The 22,728-nt window shown below is 42.4% G+C and overlaps 2 protein-coding genes across 2 annotated transcripts in view; one reads left to right on the top strand and one right to left on the bottom strand.

The window, feature by feature from the left end:
- The window catches only part of LOC311036517 (uncharacterized protein), a 36,711-nt gene that overhangs the window by 10,372 nt on the left and 3,611 nt on the right, over positions 1-22,728 (bottom strand). The window lies entirely within an intron of this gene.
- On the top strand, positions 11,897-13,243 carry LOC311036859 (uncharacterized protein; the record flags this gene model as incomplete). The annotated part of the gene is made up of 1 exon (XM_084045870.1): positions 11,897-13,243. A coding segment is annotated over one exon (1,158 nt), but the record flags the coding sequence as incomplete, so codon positions are not given.

The following is a 22,728-nucleotide window of genomic DNA, read 5'->3' on the forward strand; positions in this document are numbered from 1 at the left end:
TTGAAAACCACTGGTCTAGCCCCATTACGAACTTCCCACTGCGAGCTCCACCGGAATCGGTGGAACGGCCGCAATAAAGGGTCCGCGGATTGCCCTTTTCGCCACATCGTATCCAAAAATGAATGGTAGTTTCCAAACTGTGCAGATGTTTGAGGAATGGCCGGCACCCTAACTTTTTGGTCGGGGCACGAAACAACCGTTTAAATCGCTTATTTAGTCTTTTGAGCTGTGTAGGCTGTCTGGTCAAGGCCCTTTTCGTTCAGTTTCGTTCCCATCAGGTGGATCTAAATAATATCTGCTTCTTAAAAAAGATCTATTGGTAGTAAGTAAGAAACAAAAAGTTCTCCGTCTGCTTTCTTGCAGTATTTTTATAATCAGTGTTTAAAGTCGGTACTATTTCTTACTAGGCGTAGTAATATTTAGTGTGGTTGCCCTAACAGGGCAACCAGACTATTTTGTCCCGCTACTCCTCCCACAGTTTTTGCGCCACACACTTATGCCATATGTCAAAATGACCGGCTTCATCGGGAATCATGTGCGTGTATTTTGCTAAGAGATAAGTTGTATAATTGAATTGATATTAATGTATTAGTGAATTCATTTTCCCCATTGACTTGCATGGGAAAATGCAAAAACTCCCATTCAACAATTTTTCTCTCCGAAACCGTAAGGGCTACAGTTACAAGACTTGGAGGGGAGGTTAAGAGTCCAGTGCCAAATATATATATATATTTTTTTACACAAGTCGACCTCATGATGGCGCTATAACAGTCCACTTTACGTTTCGGCCTATAACTCTTGAACCGTACGTTGTAGAATCAATAAACCTGGATTCCTTGGGTCATGACGCAACTCCCAATATAGGCCACGCCCATTTGCGTCTGGATAGATTTTCCACCAGTTTGAATTTTCTTCAAAAGTTTTTGCACCTTTTCCTACAGATTTTGTCCAAATCTCACAAAAATTGGTACACATAATTGCTGAACCCATGCGATAAACATATCAAAGCAGAATCCATACCGTTCGTCCGTAATAGACTTCTAAAGGGGAGGGGCTTGTTTTACAAATTATGCCAAAAATCATGAAGAAAACGTCCAGTCAACCCCAAATTTGAATCACATCTCAACGGTGGTTTTCACATGTCAACGGAGTGTTATTATAAATGTCCAGCTTGTGTATATTATATTTTATTTTTGCCACGGACACGCAAAGTAAGTGATCAATAATATTACCAGAAACACGTTGGCCTAGCCCCAAATGTATACAGTAGGCCTACTAATGGACTCTTGGTGTGCCTTATAGTGTCTACTCTATTCCACTATTTTAAAACAAGTCACTTATCAATTAAATTTGGGGGAATTTGGGGAGAAAAAACTATCTACAAGCTCACAACACATCAAAGCATGTTGTGAGCTTGTAGATCAGCAATTCTCTTTTCTTTTTAGCCTATAATGGCATGCCCAAAATTTGGGAACGTGGTTAGCTAGCCTATACTTTAGAACACCTGGAGACTGGGAAGTTAATTATCCACTGTATACTGGCAGGTGGCAGTCCTGAGACAAGCATTCAATGTGGCATGGTCCAAGTATATTCCACGTTTGGGATTTCAATAATTGGGTCTTACCAGTACAGACAGTGCTTCCATCTGACATTGCAGAAGCAAAAGGGCCTCTTAGCTGCAAAGGTGAGTGGACAGATGGCCTTTCAGAGGACAGTGTTACTTGAGGACAGGAAGTTCCAGCTAAACTCGTTTTTTGTTCGTCTACGTAGCTTCAATAGGTGTGGTTTCCATTAAGGTGAACAGGTACAGTAGACCTAATCCAAGTTGATGAGAAAGCATGCCGATGGGACAAAGGAAAAATACTTGCGTGTCAAAACAGATAATTATCTACATGATGAGTAATTCATGAAGGGCATGTCATGATCTAAAGGAATGCAATGTCACAATAGTTTGTGAGGTGAGGAGTAGGTCTCATTGTGAGCCTGTGGATCAAGGGTTTCCATGGATTATGCTTGTTGAGTGTTATTATAATTGAGTTGTTATTGTTATTATTGGACACTTTGAAACACTTTCTCTCAAAAAAAATGTTTTATAGAAAAAACAGAAAAAGAAAAAAGTGCCACGGACATAGAGTTTCATGTCCTTCCTAGGTATTTTAGGAAAAGGGTTTGGTGATGCAGGGCTGCAAGACATACTCATTGAGTCTGAAGTTGGTGCCCCAGAATCCATCAATGATGTGGTCATTGGTCATCCACAGGAGATGCAGTCTGCACTTTCATATTTTGTCATATTTGTGTACTATTTTGCTGCTGTTGCACTGTCTGACAATGTCACACCAACATTTCTCTGTTCATACCTGTGAGTGACACAGAAGGCCTGATCTGGGGGGTGGATGGGGGGGTTGATGTATAAATGACACATGCTGTGACACACTGTGGTATTTTAATACATATTTTATACCATATTTTGTAATAATTTTCAGCTTTAGTGTATTTATTTTAGTCTAGTCTATTTTTGGCATTATTCCAATCTAGGGGGGCGTGGTAGCATTTTGATTGATTTTCAGCCATTTTGGGCCAAGGTGTGCTGCTTTTTTTTCTACCTTTCATTACACAGTAGGTTGTGATTTTTGAAACATAAGCTTTTAGCTAAATGTACTATATGTATGTTTCATTGTGCTGGGTGCCAATCACTTCCGTAGTGTTTTCTTTAACAAATTTGCTACATTTCATGATCTAAATTCAAATATGAGTATACTAAGGCACCAATACTTGTTTCAGATGTTAGGTATATGTATTTATGACATTTGAGAAATAATTTGTGTTGCCAAAATCAATATAACACATTTTACAAGCAAAAACAGCAGCACAAGGTTTTCGTTTTTTGATTATTCACTTTTATATACATTTCTGGCTTGTGAAAAAAATACTGCAGGATATTGTGCGGAGACCTTTCAACCCAAAGTCCACAAGGGTATTGTCTATGCAAAAATGCATTGAAAAAGTAGATCCAAGACGTGGGAACGAAATTCATTTTCTAGGCACTTTTTGGTAGGTCACCACATGGCCTAGTGTTCCTGCCTCTGGCCATGTTTTCCCATTGTAGCCGAACCGGGAGCAGTACTGGCACCGGACGTGGGGGGGGGGGCGGGGGGGTTTCCGGGTTGAATGGGAATTGGCCACAGGCTGACTAAATAAGCGATTTAAACGGTTGTTTCGTGCCCCGACCTAATTGTTAGGGTGCCGGCCCAAACCTCAAACATCTGTGCAGTTTGGAAACTACCATTAGTTTTTGGATACTATGTGGCGAAAAGGTAATCCGCGGACCCTTTGCGGCCGTTCCACCGATTCCGGTAGAGCTCGCAGTGGAATCTCGGAGCTGCATAGCGGAGTGAGAGGTTCGTAATGGGGCTAGTGACTGTCGTGTTATTGAATGAAATTGCTGCACGTGAGTCCTGTAGAACAGTATCTGTAACGTAATTATAACATAATGATGTGCAGCTCTCTCCACATGTGAATCTCTTTGTTGTTCTAGTCTGCGTTATAAAATCCTGCTCTGACGTCATCACGAGTCGCCTCTGTAGTCTTTCATGAAAACCAACACAAATAGGCTCTATTCACAGCAGCCATATTATGAAGACATTCACAGGTGTTACCAATGATACTAATGAAGGCTCTGTTCCATTTAGTCTAGCACAGTGGTTTCCACGACCCCCATAACTCTGAGAGTGTACAAATGGAACCAAATGGACCCGTTAGGGGCCATTTGGAAGCCCATGAGGGTCCCTGGACCCCAACTGTAGACCCACTGGTGTTTCCAGTGGGCCAACATGCACAATATTAGCACCCTGACTCTGTTTGACCAGAATGGAATAGAGCCTTCATTAGTATCATTGGTAACACCTGTGAATGTCTTCATAATATGGCTGCTGTGAATAGAGCCTATAGACTACAGAAGTCCTGAAGCCAGACCCATGCTCTGTCCGTGGGTCACGGCCCAGGGACAAGGTTTATATTAATCATTATAGTTTTTTAATTTCGTTTTGACTTCATGTTTTCAATTACAGTTGTATTTTGAGTTTTACATTTTAGATTTTAAAGCAGGCGTAGTATTCTTTCTTTCTTAGTTTTAGTTTAGTATGTATGTATTAGTTTTAGTGACAGTTTTAGTTTTGTTATTCTAACAATCATTGATCATGAACGACCCATCACTAGTTTCAATGCATTCCGTTCAATCCATATGTCAATAGGGCTCACAAGATGGTGAGAACAAGTACATTCTATTCATTAATTCAGAAGGAGAAATGTTTGTTCCACTACCACCACACAGGTTGATAATAACAAACAGAAGAATAATAAAATCAATGGTATAAAGTACGGCACCGCAACACACTCTCAGGATACAATGTTACCAAATGGACCTTGATACTTCACATATGGTTTACTGTAACAATTTGTAGCTGGATCTACAAGCTCATAACGTTATGAACTTGTAGATCGTCTATTTTCGGCTAGCGACAATGTCAAATTAATAAATATAATTGGTTAGCTTACTTGTATCAGTGTGACGTGCGTGACTCAAGGTTCAAGGTTGTACTTTATTGTTGCATCTTTTGTACTGGTACATAAGAATACAACTTATTTTGGTTTGGCTTCCTTTGCAGCAGCATAGGTAATAACAACAATAGAATAATGATAGAAAACGTAAAAAGATTTAAAGAAACAGTGCAAAAAGAGAATGCAAAGAGCATCATCAAATCAAATGTACATGTGCATAAGAATCAAGAAAAAACTTGGTAGGCTATGTTGTATACACCACCAGCATTTTTTTCTTCAGTAGCTGCCACCTAACTTTGCGTAAACAACTTCACAGTATATTCTATATACAGTAGATTAGGTACGGTAGGTGCAGTTCAGGCATAGTAGTGCAAGAAAAGGGTGTTCTGGTTCTTGTCAGATCGTTCATGTACCTGATTGTACGTGGAAAGAAGTTTTTTTGCAGTCTATTGCTAGTAGCTTTGAGACTGCGTAGATGTTTTCCATGCGGCAACATCTCAAACAGTCTGTGGTTGGGATGGTTTCGATCTTTCATGATTGGTTGGAGCTGAACAAAGCCACGCAGTTGTAGGTGTACAGGGAGTAGAGAAGGGGGCTCAAAACGCATCCCTGAGGGGTTCCTGTGCTGAGGATTATGATTGGGTCAGAAGTCATAGTTCCCATCCTTACCACCTGACGTCGCTCTGTGAGGAAGTCAAGAATCCAGCTGCAAAGGCTTGGGTTTAGACCTAGACTCCGTAGCTTGGTGTCTAGTTTGAGGGGGATTATGGTATTGAACGCTGAGCTGTAGTCTATGAACAGCATTCTCACATTTGACTTGTCACTCTCAAGGTGTGAGAGTGACAAGTAAAAAATAATAATAAAAATAAATCAAGGTGTGAGAGGGTGGTGTGATGTGGCAATGGCATCATCCATGGGTCTGTTCTTACGGTAGGCAAATTGCAGGGGGTCAAGTGTGAGTAGCAGCTTGTTGATCATCACTCTTGACATGCATTTACTCACTATGGGTGCGAGTGCAACAGGCCTCCAGTCATTTAACCCAGTTACCTTGCCTTTTTTAGTGACCGGGACAATGAATGCTGTTTTGAAGCATGATAGTACTTTGCTTTCACGGAGGGATTGGTTGAAAATGTCCGTGAAGACACCGGCCAGTTACATTGCGCATGCTTTGTAGACACGCCCTGGGATTCCATCAGGTCCTGCAGATTTTTCGTGTTTGTGTTGATGTGCCAGAAAGTCCAGCAAAGTCTGACTCTGCTATGACCAGATCAGTGTCACATTCCATCACTGAGGTGTGAACTGCAGTCCCATTGTTAAAAACCCTGGGAGCCAGGCAGTGTGGGTGCTGGGGGGAGGTGGGGGTTGGGGATGCTTTCCTCTGAGCTTTTAATGTTTGATTAGCTCATCAGGGAATGACGGGGATAAGGCATTTTCTTTGGAGGTGGGGGGTTTGAAGTCAGTGATAGTTTTCAGACCCTGCCATAGAGCTCTGCTCTTGTTTGAGCTAAAATGGGCTTCCACCTCCTTTGCATATTCCCTTTTTGCGGTTTTCAGTGTTTTGCGAAGAGCATAGTGTGTTTTTTTTTTCTTCTCCTCCTCATCTCCAGATCTGGATGCAATGTCTCTCTGTTCTATGGCCCCACGCACAGTTCTGTTTAACCATGGCTTGTCATTTGGATATACTTTGATGGTCTTTGTGGGGACTACATCATCTATGCATTTCTTAATCACGGACAGTATATTCATCAATGTTTCCCCCGGCAAGAAATAGGGTCTACAGAGCCGAGCAAAAATGTCTAGATCTGGAGTGCAAAACGACTGAAGCTCATGTACAGAGTTCTGATTACACCAGTTGTCATTAATCATAAAACACACTCCCCCACCCTTTGACTTTTCCGTTATTCCATTGTCTCTGTCCATTCGGAACGTGGAAAACCCAACTGGTGATGTTACTGCGTCGAGTGGCTTTAGGTACGTTTCCGTTAAGCAGATCACGTTGCATCCATGTGTCTCTTTGTTGTACCTGATCCTATTTGCCAGACCCAGAGGGTCGGCCTACATGAGGCTTTGTCTGTCCCTCTTTTCCTCTGTCTGTCCCTCTTTTCCTCTGCACACACGTCATGCGAAGTCCGGCCATTCAGATTTCAACCACTAGGGGTCTGGCAGTACCAGGTCTCCTGGTTCTATTTTATACAACATTGGCTAGAATAATACTTCAGACAATTTCTTTGCTAAATTATTCACATTGTTTTATCCATTGGCAAATCCCCAACATGTATGATATACATTTTTAGACCTGGGTAAATTTGCTTTGATATAAAAGTCAGTTCTACCTGACGTGTAGAAATCTTACTTTGACAATCAAAACATTTTTTTTTGTGTAAAATAATGTAATTCTACTTTCCAGCCAGTTGTAAATGATGGATGGTTACTAGATTTAAGGTCTTATGACAACACAGTTTCCTACTTTTCTAGGGGTGGTTCAACTTACCCACTGGCTCATCTTACCCCGTTCTCCCCTAACTCTATTTTTTTAAATTGTATTTATTCATAGTGCAAATATTATGACAGTGTCGTAAATGCATAACATACACACACATTATATGTTATACATTTACACATTATATTATTCATCTTCACCATTATATATCGCCTCATCTTCATCATCACAGGTTCAAGTTAGAAGCACACACAGGCCATGTACTTGCAGATAAGCACACAGGACAAACAAACTCGTGTTCGACCCCAGATTATTATCGATGAACAGACTAGGGCTGTCCCCTAAAAGTCGACACGTCTGGCGAGGAGCCTAACGTCGACTCGCATTCCTTGAGTCGAGCCATCAAAACATGTGGGGGGGGCGCATTAGAGATTTAATCGGGCCTAAATATTTGAGCCCGGCTCGACCCAGCCCGACAGAAAGTCAAGCCCGGCCCGACCCAAAGCCCAATACATAATTGACAAATTGGGCCCAGCCTGAAACCCGTCATTTTTCTAAACAAGCTTAATTGCTGCATGCAGCCTTTTTTTCTCATTAAATCTTGGTAATTTGTTAAGAACAGGAGTCATTCATGAATAGTTTTATATTGTGATAGTAATCATCACATTTTTGTTCACTAACAGGGGTCTATGCGTCTGTCCAGCTCTTTAGTAAACACAAAATACATTTTCAGGTTGGGATATCAATTTCATCCAATCAGGAAAGAGAACTCATAATGGGACACAAATAAATGAGCAGAAAGAATTGGAACTGAAACACTAACATTGAAGCTGATAAATGAGTACTCTCTCCTGATAGGCTGAAATTAGCAATCCACCTGCAAATGTATTTCTTGTTTATCTCATTCAGTGCCAAGTAAATAAAAAAAGTAATTGCCCATAGTGCCAGCGATTTTTCAATTTTCATACCTTTTCAAGTAGCTAGTCACAGAATATTTATCTCCAGTATGATCGATCCCTTGATGGTTGCTAATTACGGAGGGGTTCACTGTGCTTCCGAGAAAAAAAAAATGTCATTGCGACCTCCCGCTAGGGTTAGGTTTATGCTTGTTGTATGCCGTTGAAAATAGCACGTCTCGCCAAAAATACATAGTAAAACACAGGAGCCGAAATACAGAATATTTCCCAAATACTTATACCAGGAAGTGAATGGAGCAGTAAATCTTGGCATTATGTTATCTCCTGGTTCTGTGTGAAAAAACAAAAACACGTCAAACACATCATTGGCACTGATTACTAAAGAGATGGGGAGGCCCCTGCCACGGAACAAACACTCTATAGCAATGATTACAATTCCTTCTTTCTATTCCTGGAAAGTGAACATGATATAACAGAAACCATTGTTCTCGCATTAATAAAAAACAAAAAAACATTGAAATGATGTTTGAAATGACCAAACCAGCTTACTGATGATGTCACTGGTAGGCGGGTTTCTAAACTGTCCATAGCCCTCCTCTGAGACACAGACCAAGTAGATAAAAATGATATTTTAATATAATGAGCATTAGCGATGACCAATTGTATGAAGATAGGTTGAAAATGGGTGAAGTGGTCCTTTAGCTATAATAACCCTGTTCATGGGATTATTTTTCTCATTCAAAATCCCAGATGTCTTTTAACTCGCGTCATTTCCAAGAATAGTGCAAACAGCAGATCTTCAAGCTCACAACGTGTCACGATAAGACGTGTTAATATTTAAAATATTTTATATATTTAAAATATCGTGTTCGGGAAGCGCCTCTGACGCAACCTCCCAACTCCATTGGATCCTCAAACTGTCCGTCAACACCACGCAACTCCCTCCCTCTCCTCTGCTGCTGCCTTTTCACAACACAGAACAGAGCGCGCCGGCTGCGAGGTGTGAGAGGAGTACCACGTAAACAAACTAAATGTTTTTTCTCCCCGAAGTCTGTTAAAACTATGCAGTGTACCTGTTCATCAAACTTAGCACTGACGCTAATGTTATGAAAACAATTCATTATATTTCTAAAATCTATGAAGTGTTTAATGAGGAGAGCAATGTGACAAGAAGAAAGGCGTTCATAGCATTTCTGTCGCGCTAGTTCTACTCCAACTCCGACTCTGAACCCCTCTTTGCAGAAGTTATTGTAATGTTTAAAGTCCTGTTTATTATTGTAGGCCTATATAATAAGTGTCATGAAGCATCAGGGCATTAATTCACACGTCGTTGTGATGCATTGTGAGCTTGGAGATCCATTGTTAGCTTTTGGGAATTTATACCCTTTTGAAACTCTCCCTCAGCAGCGAGTGGAGCTATTGTTGTTCGGACTCCTAACTCCATTTCAGCTTGATTTCTGCTCGTATGAAACCACTAACTCCACTTGCGCTGGATTTGGGTAAAGTGTTGATAATATAATGACACATGCAAGTATCTGACAATATATATAAAGTCTAGGGGTGTGCCGATATATCGTCCCGCGATATATCGCGATACGTTTTCGCGACGATATGTATCGTTTTGGGGGGAAAAAATATCGTTTTGGAAAAAAAAAAAATATTATTATTATTATTATTTTTTTTACCAATCAAAATAATCAGGCATGCAAACAGCCCCGAGGTGAAAAGGGTGACAACATGTTGTTTTTTTTCGGCTCAGGTGTCACACTATTGCCCTATTTGGATTCAAAACGGCTGAAAACCTACAAGTTTGCATGTCTGAATAATGCAAAAACAGAATTATTTGTTTGCATTTCCTTTTTTTCTCCCCTATTTATTTTCATAATAAAAAAAGTGCGTATCGTATCGTATCGAAGTTGTGAGCCAAATATCGTATCGTATCGTTTCGTGAAATTAGTGTATCGGCACACCCCTAATAAAGTCACTATTACAACTTTGAGACAGTATTGCTTTGTTTTAAAAATATAAGGGTTTTTTCCTGAAAAACGTATATTTTGTTTTTTCGTTTCCTGAACAATGAGCGTTTTGGAGTTAGCAGGTTCGCGCTGGACAGCAGAGATATATAAAATATGAACTTATTAAACATCTCAGTTATTTCTTATTTGTCATATCTGCCCTATGCAATTTGTGTTTACAATGCCTATAGGGCAAAGAGAAATGTGATCTTTATGCAAAGTTCAATGCCAAAAACACAATTATTTGAAGGACAATTAATAAATTGTAATTCATTAATAAAATGCCATGATTGTTACAGCCCTATTTATTTCTCCAACGCACACTAAACACCACTGAGCACCATCAAACACTGAAAACTAAAAGACAAATAAATTTCCATACACAGTTCAAATAATATTATGACAACAAAAAACACTATTACTCTCAGCTCTAGAACCTTGAAACAACATTACTGTTACATGTACACTTTTTATATGAAACCCATTTCAAAGGTAGGGCTACTTTCAGTTTTTCCGTTCACAGTTATTTTTACACAAGATTATTAACACACAAGCCTATTAAAACATTTACCAATGGTGTGCATCGAGACTATATGCATATTAAATCAAGTAAATGTATAATTGTGCATTAACTTGCATCTCACAATAATTGAAAGGAAAGAGTTGACGAGTTTGCTTTTTTGCCTTGAAAATAACGAGAGGCAGACAATATGATGTCTGTTTTGCATAGCTAACTCACTCTTCTGAAACAGGAAGAATTTATTGTATCTTTGACTCTTTTGACTCATTAACATTTAACCATGTTTGAGCTATGTTTATTAAGTCAAAGGAGAGAAAAAAAGACAACTAAATCATTCCCAGCACTTTCTGTGATATAGTATGCTTGTTTCTCTGGCATGCTTGCATGTAGGAAGTCATTAGGTCATTAGGTATAGTTATGCTATACCACTATAGTAGCCTAGTACGTTGTTTTTCATCAAAACAATGTTTCACAACCTTCGCCAGTTACCCCATTTTTCACAAGTTTCTGCAATTTTACCAAATTCCCAAAATGTCTCAGCATACATTTACTTAAATCCCCTGCATATTCAAATCGTTATTTTCTTGCCCACACAATCAAGGATTTGTGTCCACGTTTTTATCGAGGGACTGTTTACTCATGCAAGTAGGAATATACACACAGTGCAAACTCAAGAACTAAAAGTCATTGGAAGCTCACAACTTTTTACAAGTGGATTTATCTGCTTATTTGGTGTCACCAAATCACACAGGAACTAATCAGTATTTTTAGTCAACGATAGCAGATCCAGTGTTTTCCCCCACAGAGCAAAATGGAAGTGATGTTTTGTGGGCGTTTCCTGTCTATTGCCAACTGTATCTATTGCGTTCTATATAACAAATATGCTGTATTGACTGGTCAAATGGTGCATGAAAAAGACTCTAGGAGGCTTAGATACATTTTAAAGATTGAAGTAATGTGATACTTTTCAAATTCAGAATATCAGTTTTTAACGTTATTTCAAAACATTTCATGGTTGTTGTTTTATCTCCCCTCATTCTCCATCCCAGATGTCTTTCCTGCCCAACTACCAGTGAAGAAACATACCCAATGTAACCAGGGTGGTAAAAACCTCAGAAACAAGAGACTCAAAATACACCAGAGAACTCATACAGGAGAGAAGCCCTACCACTGTGACCAGAGTGGGACAACATTCAGCCAAAACAGTCACCTCAAACGTCACAAGATAATTCATACAGGAGAGAAGCCCTACCACTGTGATCACTGTGGGAAAGGGTTTAGCCTGAGCAGTCTTCTCAAACGTCACCAGAGAATTCATACAGGAGAGAAGCCCTACCAATGTGACCAGTGTGGTAAACGTTTCAATAACAGTGGTTATCTCAAACTTCACCAGAGAATTCATACAGGAAAGTCCCACCACTGTCCCCAGTGTGGGAAAGGATTCAACAACAGCACTTATCTCAAACATCACCAGAGAATTCATACAGGAGAGAAACCCTACCACTGTGACCAGTGTGGGAAAAGATTCAGAGACGGGGCTGATCTAAAAGGACACCAAAGAATTCATACAGGAGAGAAGCCCTATAGTTGTGACAAGTGTGGGAAACGGTTCAGCCTTAGTAAAAGTCTCAAACTTCATCAGAGAATTCATACAGGAGAGAAACCCTACCAATGTGACCAGTGTGGTAAAGATTTCAATAACCGCAGTCATCTCAATCGTCACCAGAGAATTCATACAGGACATAAGTCCCACCACTGTGACCAGTGTGGCAAACGTTTCTACGACAGCGCTGATCTCAAAGATCACCAGAGAGTTCATACAGGGGAGAAGCCCTACCACTGTGACCAGTGTGGAAAAGGGTTCCGCATAAGTGGTGGTCTCATACTTCACCAGAGAATTCATACAGGAGAGAAACCATATCACTGTGAAAAGTGTGGGACAAGGTTCAGCCGACAGCTTAATCTCAAACGTCACCAGAAAATTCATACAGGAGAGAAGCCCTATCACTGTGAACAGTGTGGGAAAGGGTTTAGTCAGAGCAGTAATCTCAAAAGTCATCAGAGAATTCATACAGGAGAGATGCTTTACCACTGTGACAAGTGTGGGAAAGGGTTCAACCAGAAAAGTAATCTCAAAGTTCACCACCAGAGAATTCATACATCAGAGAAGCCTTACCATTGTGAGCAGTGTGGGATGAGGTTCAGCACAAAGGAAAACCTCAAAAGTCATCAGAGAATTCATACAGGAGAGATGCTTTACCACTGTGACTATTGTGGGAAAGGGTTCAACAAGAGCAGTAATCTCAAAACTCATCTGAGAATGCATACAGGAGAGAAGCCCTACCATTGTCACCAGTGTGGGAAAACGTTCCGCACAAACATTCAACTCATACATCATCAAAGAAATCATACAGGAGAGAAGCCCTACCACTGTGCCCAGTGTGGGAAAGATTTTAGCCAAAGAAATAGTCTCAAATATCACCAGAGAATTCATACAGGAGAGAAGCCCTACCACTGTGCCCAATGTGGGAGAGGGTTTAGCATGAGCAGTACTCTCAAACGTCACCAGAGAATTCATACAAGAACACCTACCACTGACAGCTAATGACGTTGAGGAACACACCTCTCTGTCTTATTTCGTGTACCATCATCAGATATCCAATCTTATTGTCATCTCTGAAGGTGGTCTATTCAGGGGGGTTGTGATTATGTGGTCGGCAGTATGTTCAAGCTGTTTGTTCAGGCACTTGCATGCTGCTCTGTCTGCAGGCATGTAAACGTATTGCTTTTTAGTGAAAATAGCCTTTTTGTCACTCCCTCCACCCAAGTCCGTAACCTTGGTGTCATCCTGGATCCCACCCTCTCCTTCCATTCAACCTGATCACGTAAACAGCATTTTTTTTACCCCCGCAACATTGCCCACATTATCCCACACTGCTGAAGAGACACTAATTCACGGTGTCATCACATATCACCAGACTGCAATTGCCTCCTCTTCCGTTATAGCGGTGTTAATGTAACTCTATAGCGGTGTTAAGCCCCAGCTGCGTGATTGAGAGAGGGGGAGAAGACAGGGGAGGGTGGGGGGGTTATGATCCCATAGCATGAGAGGATGGCCGTCGTTCAGAGTATGGGGAAGTCTCGGGGAAGTCTCCCCATTGGTTTAAAGGACAGCCAAAACGGGGAAGTCTCCCCCATTGGCTTAAAGGATTGAAGGACAGCCAATGACGAAGAGGTAGCTAAAAAGTGTTGAGTAGTTTTAGTCTCTTTGTAGACCCGGTTATTCTTCGAGCAACCTGGTAAAAATAATTGGCCATCATGTATAATGTCATCACTTTTTTTGTATTACTTACCTATGTTGTTGTTATGGAGTATATCAATGGAACTAAATGAAGAAACACCAGTGCTATCCATGTCGGCATCACAAATCATTTCATTTCATTTTATATAGTATATCTTGTAATTGTTCACCTGGTGTACGTGCTTTAAAATATATTGGCTTTGGATCAGGCCAAATGTGTGTGCATGTTCAATTCTATCATTTTGCTACTGACTCAAAGATTTCAGACAGTTTTAAATGTTTAGTCTCTTGAACTTGAACAATCTTTTATTTATATAAATATATTATTGTTGTTTTTATTCTGTTCTATTCTTTTTTACTCTGATAATTAAACTGTAACCTGAATTTGAAAGAATGAATATATGACATTTTCCTACGTCAAAGCTATACTACAGTATGTACTGTACTTTTCACATCCTCCCCCTGGAAGAATTATTTACGAAGAGGGTTTTAGAGCACATACTAACAGACTTTTTATGTTTAGGTTTATTGAAATGTTTAGATTTAGTTGAACTACCAACATTATTTGTGTACAAAGTACAAAGAGTGTTACCAGAACAGTTATTTCAGTTTAGTTCAGAGGATGAGGACCACATAAGAAGATTAGATTTTAAACATCAGTTTGCTCGGACAACATTAACATTCTGTTACAGGTATAAAGTTATGGAATTCTCAAAGCAAGGAGTTGAAGAGTTGTACAACGATGTTTCAGTTTAAAAACGTGTTTAAAAGGAGAGAAATTATGAATTGGATAGTTAATTCTTCTTCCTTTTTTTCCTTTCTTTGTTTTTTTCTTTTTCTTTGATGAATCACTGTATAACTTGTATGCTATACTGTTTGTAGTGATGTACTGATTGGTAGCCATTGGAAAGATCATCTATTATTGGTTGATTTTTAATTGAAGATAGGAGTAGGTATATAATAAGATTAATCTTCTTCCTGCTCCTTTTCATTTGTGGAATATGTAAAGGAAAAAAAATGAATGTAATCATGTGAAACCGTAAGTGGAATAAATAAAGATGAAATGAAATGATAAGGCTGTGAATTAGTCTTTTATCTGTCACGAGTGAGTAGCAAGCAGGACCCAAATGACAAGACCATGACGGTATCCTTATATATTGGGTTTTTAATTTTTAAAAATAAATAATGCCCTATTTTATACTTAACACACAAGTGTTTTGTAATTAAAAGTTGCAAAAATAGCCCTTCCACATCTTGTAGATCAGCCATTTTCACACATTTTGAACATTTAAACATTTTGAATTTCTTTTCTAAAATGTTGTGACAATGTGGACTGGAAAGCGGCTGAGGATTCTCAAAGCTTGGGGCTCAAGACTCAGGAAGAGTTTGTTTACCCTGCGGCTTTTCAAAACTTAAAAAAAGAGAAACAATCCACAGTCAGAATGTAAAATAGTGTATGATAAAAATGGAGATAAGTTTCTGCCTGACAATGACAGATGAAGCTGAAGTGCAGCTGTAAGCAGTTACTAAGCACACAATGTTATAAGTGTGTGTGTGTGTGTGTGTGTGTGTGTGTGTGTGTGTGTGTGTGTGTGTGTGTGTGTGTGTGTGTGTGTGTGTGTGTGTGTGTGATATCACCTGATTTCAAGCTAATTTCATTGCAAACAGGTACATGAATGTATACAATTGTACAAAATAGCTAGAGGTAAACACTGATAATCAAAACATCAAACGGCAAACAAATTATGCCATAGCCGCCTGACGCATTTAAAGATATGACAAACATTTATTTTTGGCAGAGAAACAAGGAAGAACACAAACAACTAGAAGGGTGCAGTTCCTGGTGAAACTGCGTTTGCTGCAAGTGGGGGAAGACTAAAATAAAAACATCAATAAAAAATGTAATGTACAATATGACATGTTTGAGGGCCCTTGGACACTGCCACATGTTCACTCTCTGGCAGCTGTAACAACTAAACATGTTTCAATGTCAAGATTGTCTTCATTATTCTGCTAGGGGGCAATTGTTTTGCAGCCAGGGTTCACAATAAAAGCATAATATGAAACGACAACATCAACGGCAACACCAAAACAATAAAACACAGTTGTACAGGGAAATGGGAGTTGATACCAAATACAAATGTGCAAATATACAAAAGTGCAGTGTCGAAGGAAATTTAGGTTTAAGGAATGCTTGGAATGGAGGAAGGGGCATGAATCATCATTCTAGCATTCATGCATCAGATGATGGCTTTGGCTGCCTCCCTGCTTATTTTTATAGAAATAGTATTGGTTGAAGCTCGATATTTTGTTCGCAATGAGACACAAAAAATAAATAAAGGAGATGAAATTATCAAAATTGCATTTACTGTGCACTTTTTTTGGGGGCGGGCAGATTTGTGCTTTGTCACCTCTAAGAGCCAAACAGTCAAGTCAAGTCAAGCGTTAGCCTACTTTACTTCAGTTAATTCATACCTTTGATTTATGAGGTTGATTTAAAGCCTCACAATGGAGCTATTTCTTATGATAAATAAAATGTGATTTTGACCAATCTGGGTGTGTGTATGTTAATGTGAACAGGGCCGAAATTGTATCACATTGACTTGCAATTTGTTTGTACTATTGCACTCTTCTCCTTTAATAAATAATCCAGAATAAAACTCACAACAATAAAATATAAATGCACAATAAAGTGCTGGGTGCGTAATTACTGTGAGTCCTATCTGAACTAATTGTTTGTCGACTACGCCACTTTTGTTATAGAGGGAAGTCCCCTTTGAATACACTTTAACTTCTTCTTCAGGCTTTCACAGGTTCGAGGTTAACTGGTAAGTTTCAATACTTTTGGTTTTGAGAATACAACACTGGCATGAGAATATCCCTTTAAGAAACTGGACACGAATACAGTGTATCAAAAAAGGTAAGTCATATTTATTGGGTCCCTAATACATTGGCTTCTGTGCCTTAAAAACAATCAAATAAACACTATACTAATAAAACCTATATAAACATACAAAACACAAATAATCTACACAACAACTATAAAATAAATTATAAAGTTGTGCAAATTACGCGGGGCTTAATCACAAGGGTTCCTTAGCATGGGGGGTTTCTGTGCAACAAATACTTTTCAAGTAAAGTGCTGTGCCAATAAAGTGCTTCAAGATACTCAACACGGTTTGTTCAGGGGTAATGCTGCATGTCCATATATGGGGGTAAGATGGGAAAGGGTTTGAGGCCAGTCGTCTTCGTCTTCTCTCTTCTTTCTCTCCGCCTGCAATTATAGAGATCTAGACCAGTTCACTGTGCATTTACACGATACATTTGCGTTGTCTCAGGCAGTGGTTATACAGGGATTCAACGTTGCTTGTTCGAATACTCACTCGCCAGCCAGGTTTTTACACCTGGCGCTGAGTTGGTTGCGTATGCAACGTTATCGCCACTTTCCAGTCTCAGCGCTCCTTATATGGTCTGGTCTCACTCGTCTCTCATATGGTCTGGTCTCACTCGTCTCTCATATGGTCTGGTCTCACTCGCCTCTTCCTCCCCTTCGGTTCGATCGCTTTCTCCTCTTGGTTTCTCCTTTGAATGTAGGCACACCTCGGCTTCCAAACTCCTAGGTGGCTGGTATGTCTACTTCATCCATGCACTCCTCTACTCCGTGTCTCGGCACAACCTTCCCCTCTGCTGTCCTTCTCCTCACTGACGCCTCTGTCACTTGGGTGCTCTGTTCTCTCTTTCAAACGGTCCCGCCTCCGCTTTTGTACCTGCCAAACCACACCTCCCTCTTCTTTCATTTGTCCGTGGTGACAGTCTGTCTGGGGACATTGGCCATGACCGTGGCCTTGGGCGGGACCGCGTGACTGCCGCTCTGCCACTCAATGTCTCTCAATACATGTGACCAGGGGATCATGGGGAAAACAATTATAAACAATACAGTGCGTAATAATAATTGGTACAAAAATAATAAGATGGTGGGGTTAAATGAGGCAATTATACACATTAAGCACCAATAAAAACAAATTACAAAAGTTTTAAGAACCCCTCATTTCACCCTTGTCACATTCCCCCCTACTTTTTCGTTGGCAGTCCCTGGCAACTGGTTCTAAACGTCATGCCCGTACCTCTCAGGTGGCTGTCCTTGGTTCGCTCTTCCAGAGCGCCGCGGACCTTCAGGTTCCCTAGGACCGGGGAAAAACCCTACATAAGGCGGCCATATTGGTCCCACCGGTTCGGCTACTGGGGCAGGTTCGGGGCTCTCCATCGGTGACCTGGGGGCTATACACACTTTTAATGCATTCCTATGGATCGTTCTATCTCGCCCTCCTTTTTCAGGTCGGATCCTGTATACTAGGCCCGCATCCCCCACCCTCTCCAATACCACAAAAGGTTCTGGGTCCCACCATGGGCCCAGTTTACCTTGTCCCTGTCGGTTCCGGTTTCGTACCCACACCCTCTCTCCAGGTAACAATGGTGGCATACCGGCTCGGCGGTCATAGACCTGTTTACGCTGTCCTGCTATATGCACCATTTTTTTCTCGGCTGTCCTATACGCTGTGGCCATTCGTTTCTGGTGATCTTGCACCCAATCTCCCACTCCCATTCGATTTTGTGACAACGGTACTCCTAATGCTACATCTACCGGACGCCTCAGGTGGCGACCAAACATTAAGTACGCAGGCGCATAACCTGTCGCACCATGTTCAGTATTGTTATAAGCGTGTACTAACTCAGGTAAGTGTTCATTCCATCTGCCTTGGCGATCAGTATCTAGAGAGCGCAACATGTTTAACAGTGTTTGATTAAACCTCTCCACCCCCCCATTACCAGCTGGGTGGTAAGGGGTGGTGCGACTCTTAGTAATACCGTATGTATGACACAATTGCTGCATTAATTCGGATTCAAAATTCGGGCCTCGGTCCGAATGGAAACGAGCCGGGCAACCGAATGGCTGAATAATATGTGTCCAAAGCGCACGGACAGTCGTGGGCGCAGTTTGGTCACGCGTTGGAATAGCCCAACTGTACCTGGTGAATAAATCGGTTGCTACAAGAATATTCTGCCATGCGTCATTCGGCCTACCTAATGTGAGAAAATCAATAGCCACTACCTCCATAGGATACGATACTTCGAATGGCTGTAAGGGGGCCCTGGGCTCTATCCTGTCTTTCAGTAGGCTGCAGGCAACACAACCTCGCTGGAACTGTCGCACCGCCCCCTCCATGCCCGGCCAGTAGAACCGGCGCCGAAGCTGCGCCAAAGTCCGGTCCACTCCGGCGTGTGCCGAGGCCTCATGGAGTCCTTTCCACACCTCCTCTCGTCGCGCCCCTGGACAAACAAGCTGTAAGTAACATTCTTGTGTATGCTGATCAATCACTTGCCTATACAACACATTGTCTCTGATGCGCAACCGGTCCCACTGTCGTAACATTTGCCTGGCTTCCCGTGACCAACTCCTCTTCTCCATAAGGGTAGGCAGTTTCCTCCGCTCTACGCAACTCTTCACCATCTGGATGTCCGGATCTCGATCCTGTGTTCCCCGCCACTCAGCTCCAGCCCACCCGTCCTCTCTCTCCACCGGTGCCAACTCCACTACGGCCACTCCTACAGGTTGAACAGGGAACCTAGACAGGGCATCTGCGTTCGCATTGCTTTTTCCAGGTCGGTACTTTATATCATAGGTGAATGATGCTAGCTGGGCTGCCCAGCGCTGTTCCACCGCGCCTAGTCGAGCTGTTTGAAGATGCGCAACAGGATTGTTATCTGTATAAATCGTAAAATGAGCGCCAGTTAAGTAATCTTTAAATTTTTCGGTCACTGCCCATTTAAGTGCCAAGAGTTCTAATTTAAAGGAGCTATAATTTGCATCATTTTGTTCGGTAGGGTGTAGACTTCGGCTGGCGTAGGCGATTACTCGCTCCTGGCCATCTTGGACCTGTGCCAGAACGGCGCCGAGCCCGCGGCCACTCGCATCAGTATACACTACAAACGGTCGGTCATAATCTGCATAAGCCAGTATTGGAGCCTGCGTAAGGGCAGTTTTAAGAGCATCAAACGAGTTTTGGCATTCAGGGGACCACTCTATTTTACACTGATGGGACTTCACATCTTTCGGGACTCCGATCAACAAACTATTTAACGGCCTAGCTATGGCAGCAAATGAGGACACGAAGCGGCGATAATAACCAGCCAGACCTAGAAAAGCGCGGACCTCGCGGACAGTCGAGGGTGGGTTCCAGTCTCTTACCGCAGCCAACTTTTCAGGGTCCGGGCGCACTCCCTCTTTGTCTACAACGTGGCCCAAGAACTTTACCTCCGGTTGGAGAAGCTTGCATTTATCGAGGCGCAGTTTCAATCCGTGTCTCCACAGCCGCTCGAAAACCTGGTCAAGGTGCTGCATGTGAGAGGAAAAGTCAGGTGAATATACAATAATGTCATCGAGGTACACTAATAATGACTCTGTCACCTGGCCACTCAAGCATCGCTGCATTAATCTTTGGAAGGTCGCGGGGGCGTTACATAAACCGAACGGCATACGTTGGAACTCGAACAGTCCTAAAGGGGTGGTAAACGCTGTCTTTTCTCGATCCCGAGGGTCCATACCCACCTGCCAATAACCGCTGGCCAGGTCGAGTGTGGAGAACCACTGAGCCTTGGTCAGGCTTGTTAAAGTCTCTTCAATCCGAGGTAAAGGGAAGGCATCTTTGTGCGTCACGGCATTCAGTTTACGGTAGTCGACACAGAAACGCCAGCTGCCATCTTTCTTCTTCACCAGGACAATGGGCGCTGCCCAGGGACTGCAACTCTCTTTTATCACTCCCTTGTCCAGCATGTCACTCAATAAGGTCTTCATTTCTCTATACATGGAGGGCGGCAGCGGTCGGTGCCTCTCGCGGATGGGTGCCGCGTCTCCAGTTGGTATTTGGTGTTGCACCACGTCCGTCTGCCCAAAATCTTCATTATGGACTGCAAACACCTTCTTCCATTTACACATCATCGCATGCAGCTCTTCTCTCTGCTGGTCAGGTAGGTCATCTCGCCGGGTCAACGCCTCCATCTCCTCAGGTAAGGTCTTCACGGGTCCCTCGTCTTCGATGCTCACCAGGGACACTTCCACGGCTCCGTCGGTTCCTAGGGACAGGTTCAGGTCTCGTCGTCCACGGACGTCGGCCTCCTCCACTGGATATAGCTTCCCTAACTTTTGATGTCTGCCCACGGTCACGCTATACGCGTGGGGGTTGCAGATGCGCACGGGGACTCGGCCATTACGCACGGTGACCAACGCTCGGGCCACTCCCAGATCAGTTCCTTCCGGCATGGCCTCCATCAGGGCCTCGTATTCGGCTCCATTTGGACCTTTCCAGGCACGGCCCCATACTACTAACTCACTGCGGGCGGGGACTCGGATTCTCCGTCGGCCGACAGGCCACACATAGCCCAATGCTCCGTCTTCGTGGGTCACTGCCTCCACTCTCCTACAGGCGGCGAATGCTTTTTTCCATGGTGTCCTCTCCTGTTGGCATGGAAACACAGACCTCCCAGAGAGTTTAAATAATGCATGCCACACTGCGTGGACTACGTTCATCCCAATGATCAGCGGCTCAATACAATGTTCATCTTTTACAATTACGATTCCTCTTCCCGGTATTTTCAGTCCTTCTAATTCTAAATCGAATATGGCATAGCCAGAATAGGGTAGATCAAGGCCGTTTGCTGCCCGTAGGCTAAACACCAGAGGCCCATTTTCCATTTTATCTTGCGAGAACTTTTCGTTAAACAAACTCTGCTGCATCAATGTGACTTGAGACCCCGTATCTAATAAACCCCTCATTTGGACTCCCCCCATTGTTATCCCAATTGTCGGACATTCCCCCACAAACACTTCATTGGCCCTTAGCTTTTTTTGTGAACGTTGCACCTCTGCCCCCCGGACCTCGGCGACAGGGCGTACTAGTTTAACTGACTTCGGTCGGATCTACAGAATCTCGCTATATGACCCGCCTGTCTACACTGGCTACATATCGGCCTACCTCCTTCATCCCATTCGTAGCGCTGAGAGGCCGTATACCGTCGCTCAGGTGGCGGTGGAGTGCGCGCTCGTGCGTCATTGGTGCCAGTGCGGAGGAGCGGTCTGATTTCCTTCATGAGTTCCTGCGTGAATCCTTGCATTTGAGTTTTTACGTCGTCCATGATTTCCTGTTTTAATTTTTCTCTCCAAGCAGGGTCCTGAGAAGGGTAGGGGACAGAAATAGGATTAACAGCGTGGCACGTTATTTCAGTAGTTCCATGTTCAGCAGCTAACAGGTAGGCTTCTTCGCGTAAAGCAGCAAAATCTTCATCTGGGTGTCGTCGAGCATATATTTTTAAGGCTTGGCCCAGGGGGCCCTCAGCTAAACCCATAACAAACTGATCACGAAGAATGGCTTCGGAGGGAGCGGTGCTTGGGTCGTGCTGCCGCAGCCCACAAAACAGCTCTCTAAGTCTCAGGGTGTAAGTTTGTACATTCTCTCCTGCGCGCTGTGCGCACCGATAGAATAGTGAGCGCATTTCTGCGACAGAGACAGTTTCTTTATATAAAGCATCTAAGTATTTAAAAACTTTTGCCACTGTGTCGCGTTCGCCCTCCTCAACCACACTAATCTGCCGTTTAGCTTCGTTGGTTAGCGTTTTAATTATAATAGCAACTTTCCTGATTTCTGGTAGTTCCTGGGTACTTAATAATCCTCTAATCTGGTCTTTCCATTCCCTATATTTACTCTCGCCTTCTGTTCCACCAAAGGTGGGTAACCATGGGGCACCGGGATACACCGCCATCATCATCATTCTGAATCCGTAAAGCAAAAAACAAAAAGCAACAAAAACAACAAAACAGTACAGTTTCTCTTAAGGGTATTCTCATGTGTTTGTTCTCAACCAGTCCTGCCGACTGCGCCAAATATGTGAACAGGGCCGAAATTGTATCACATTTGACTTGCAAT

This window comes from Gymnoscopelus microlampas (assembly GCF_963454915.1).
Source record: "Gymnoscopelus microlampas genome assembly, chromosome: 20".
Classification (NCBI taxonomy): Eukaryota; Metazoa; Chordata; class Actinopteri; order Myctophiformes; family Myctophidae; genus Gymnoscopelus; species Gymnoscopelus microlampas.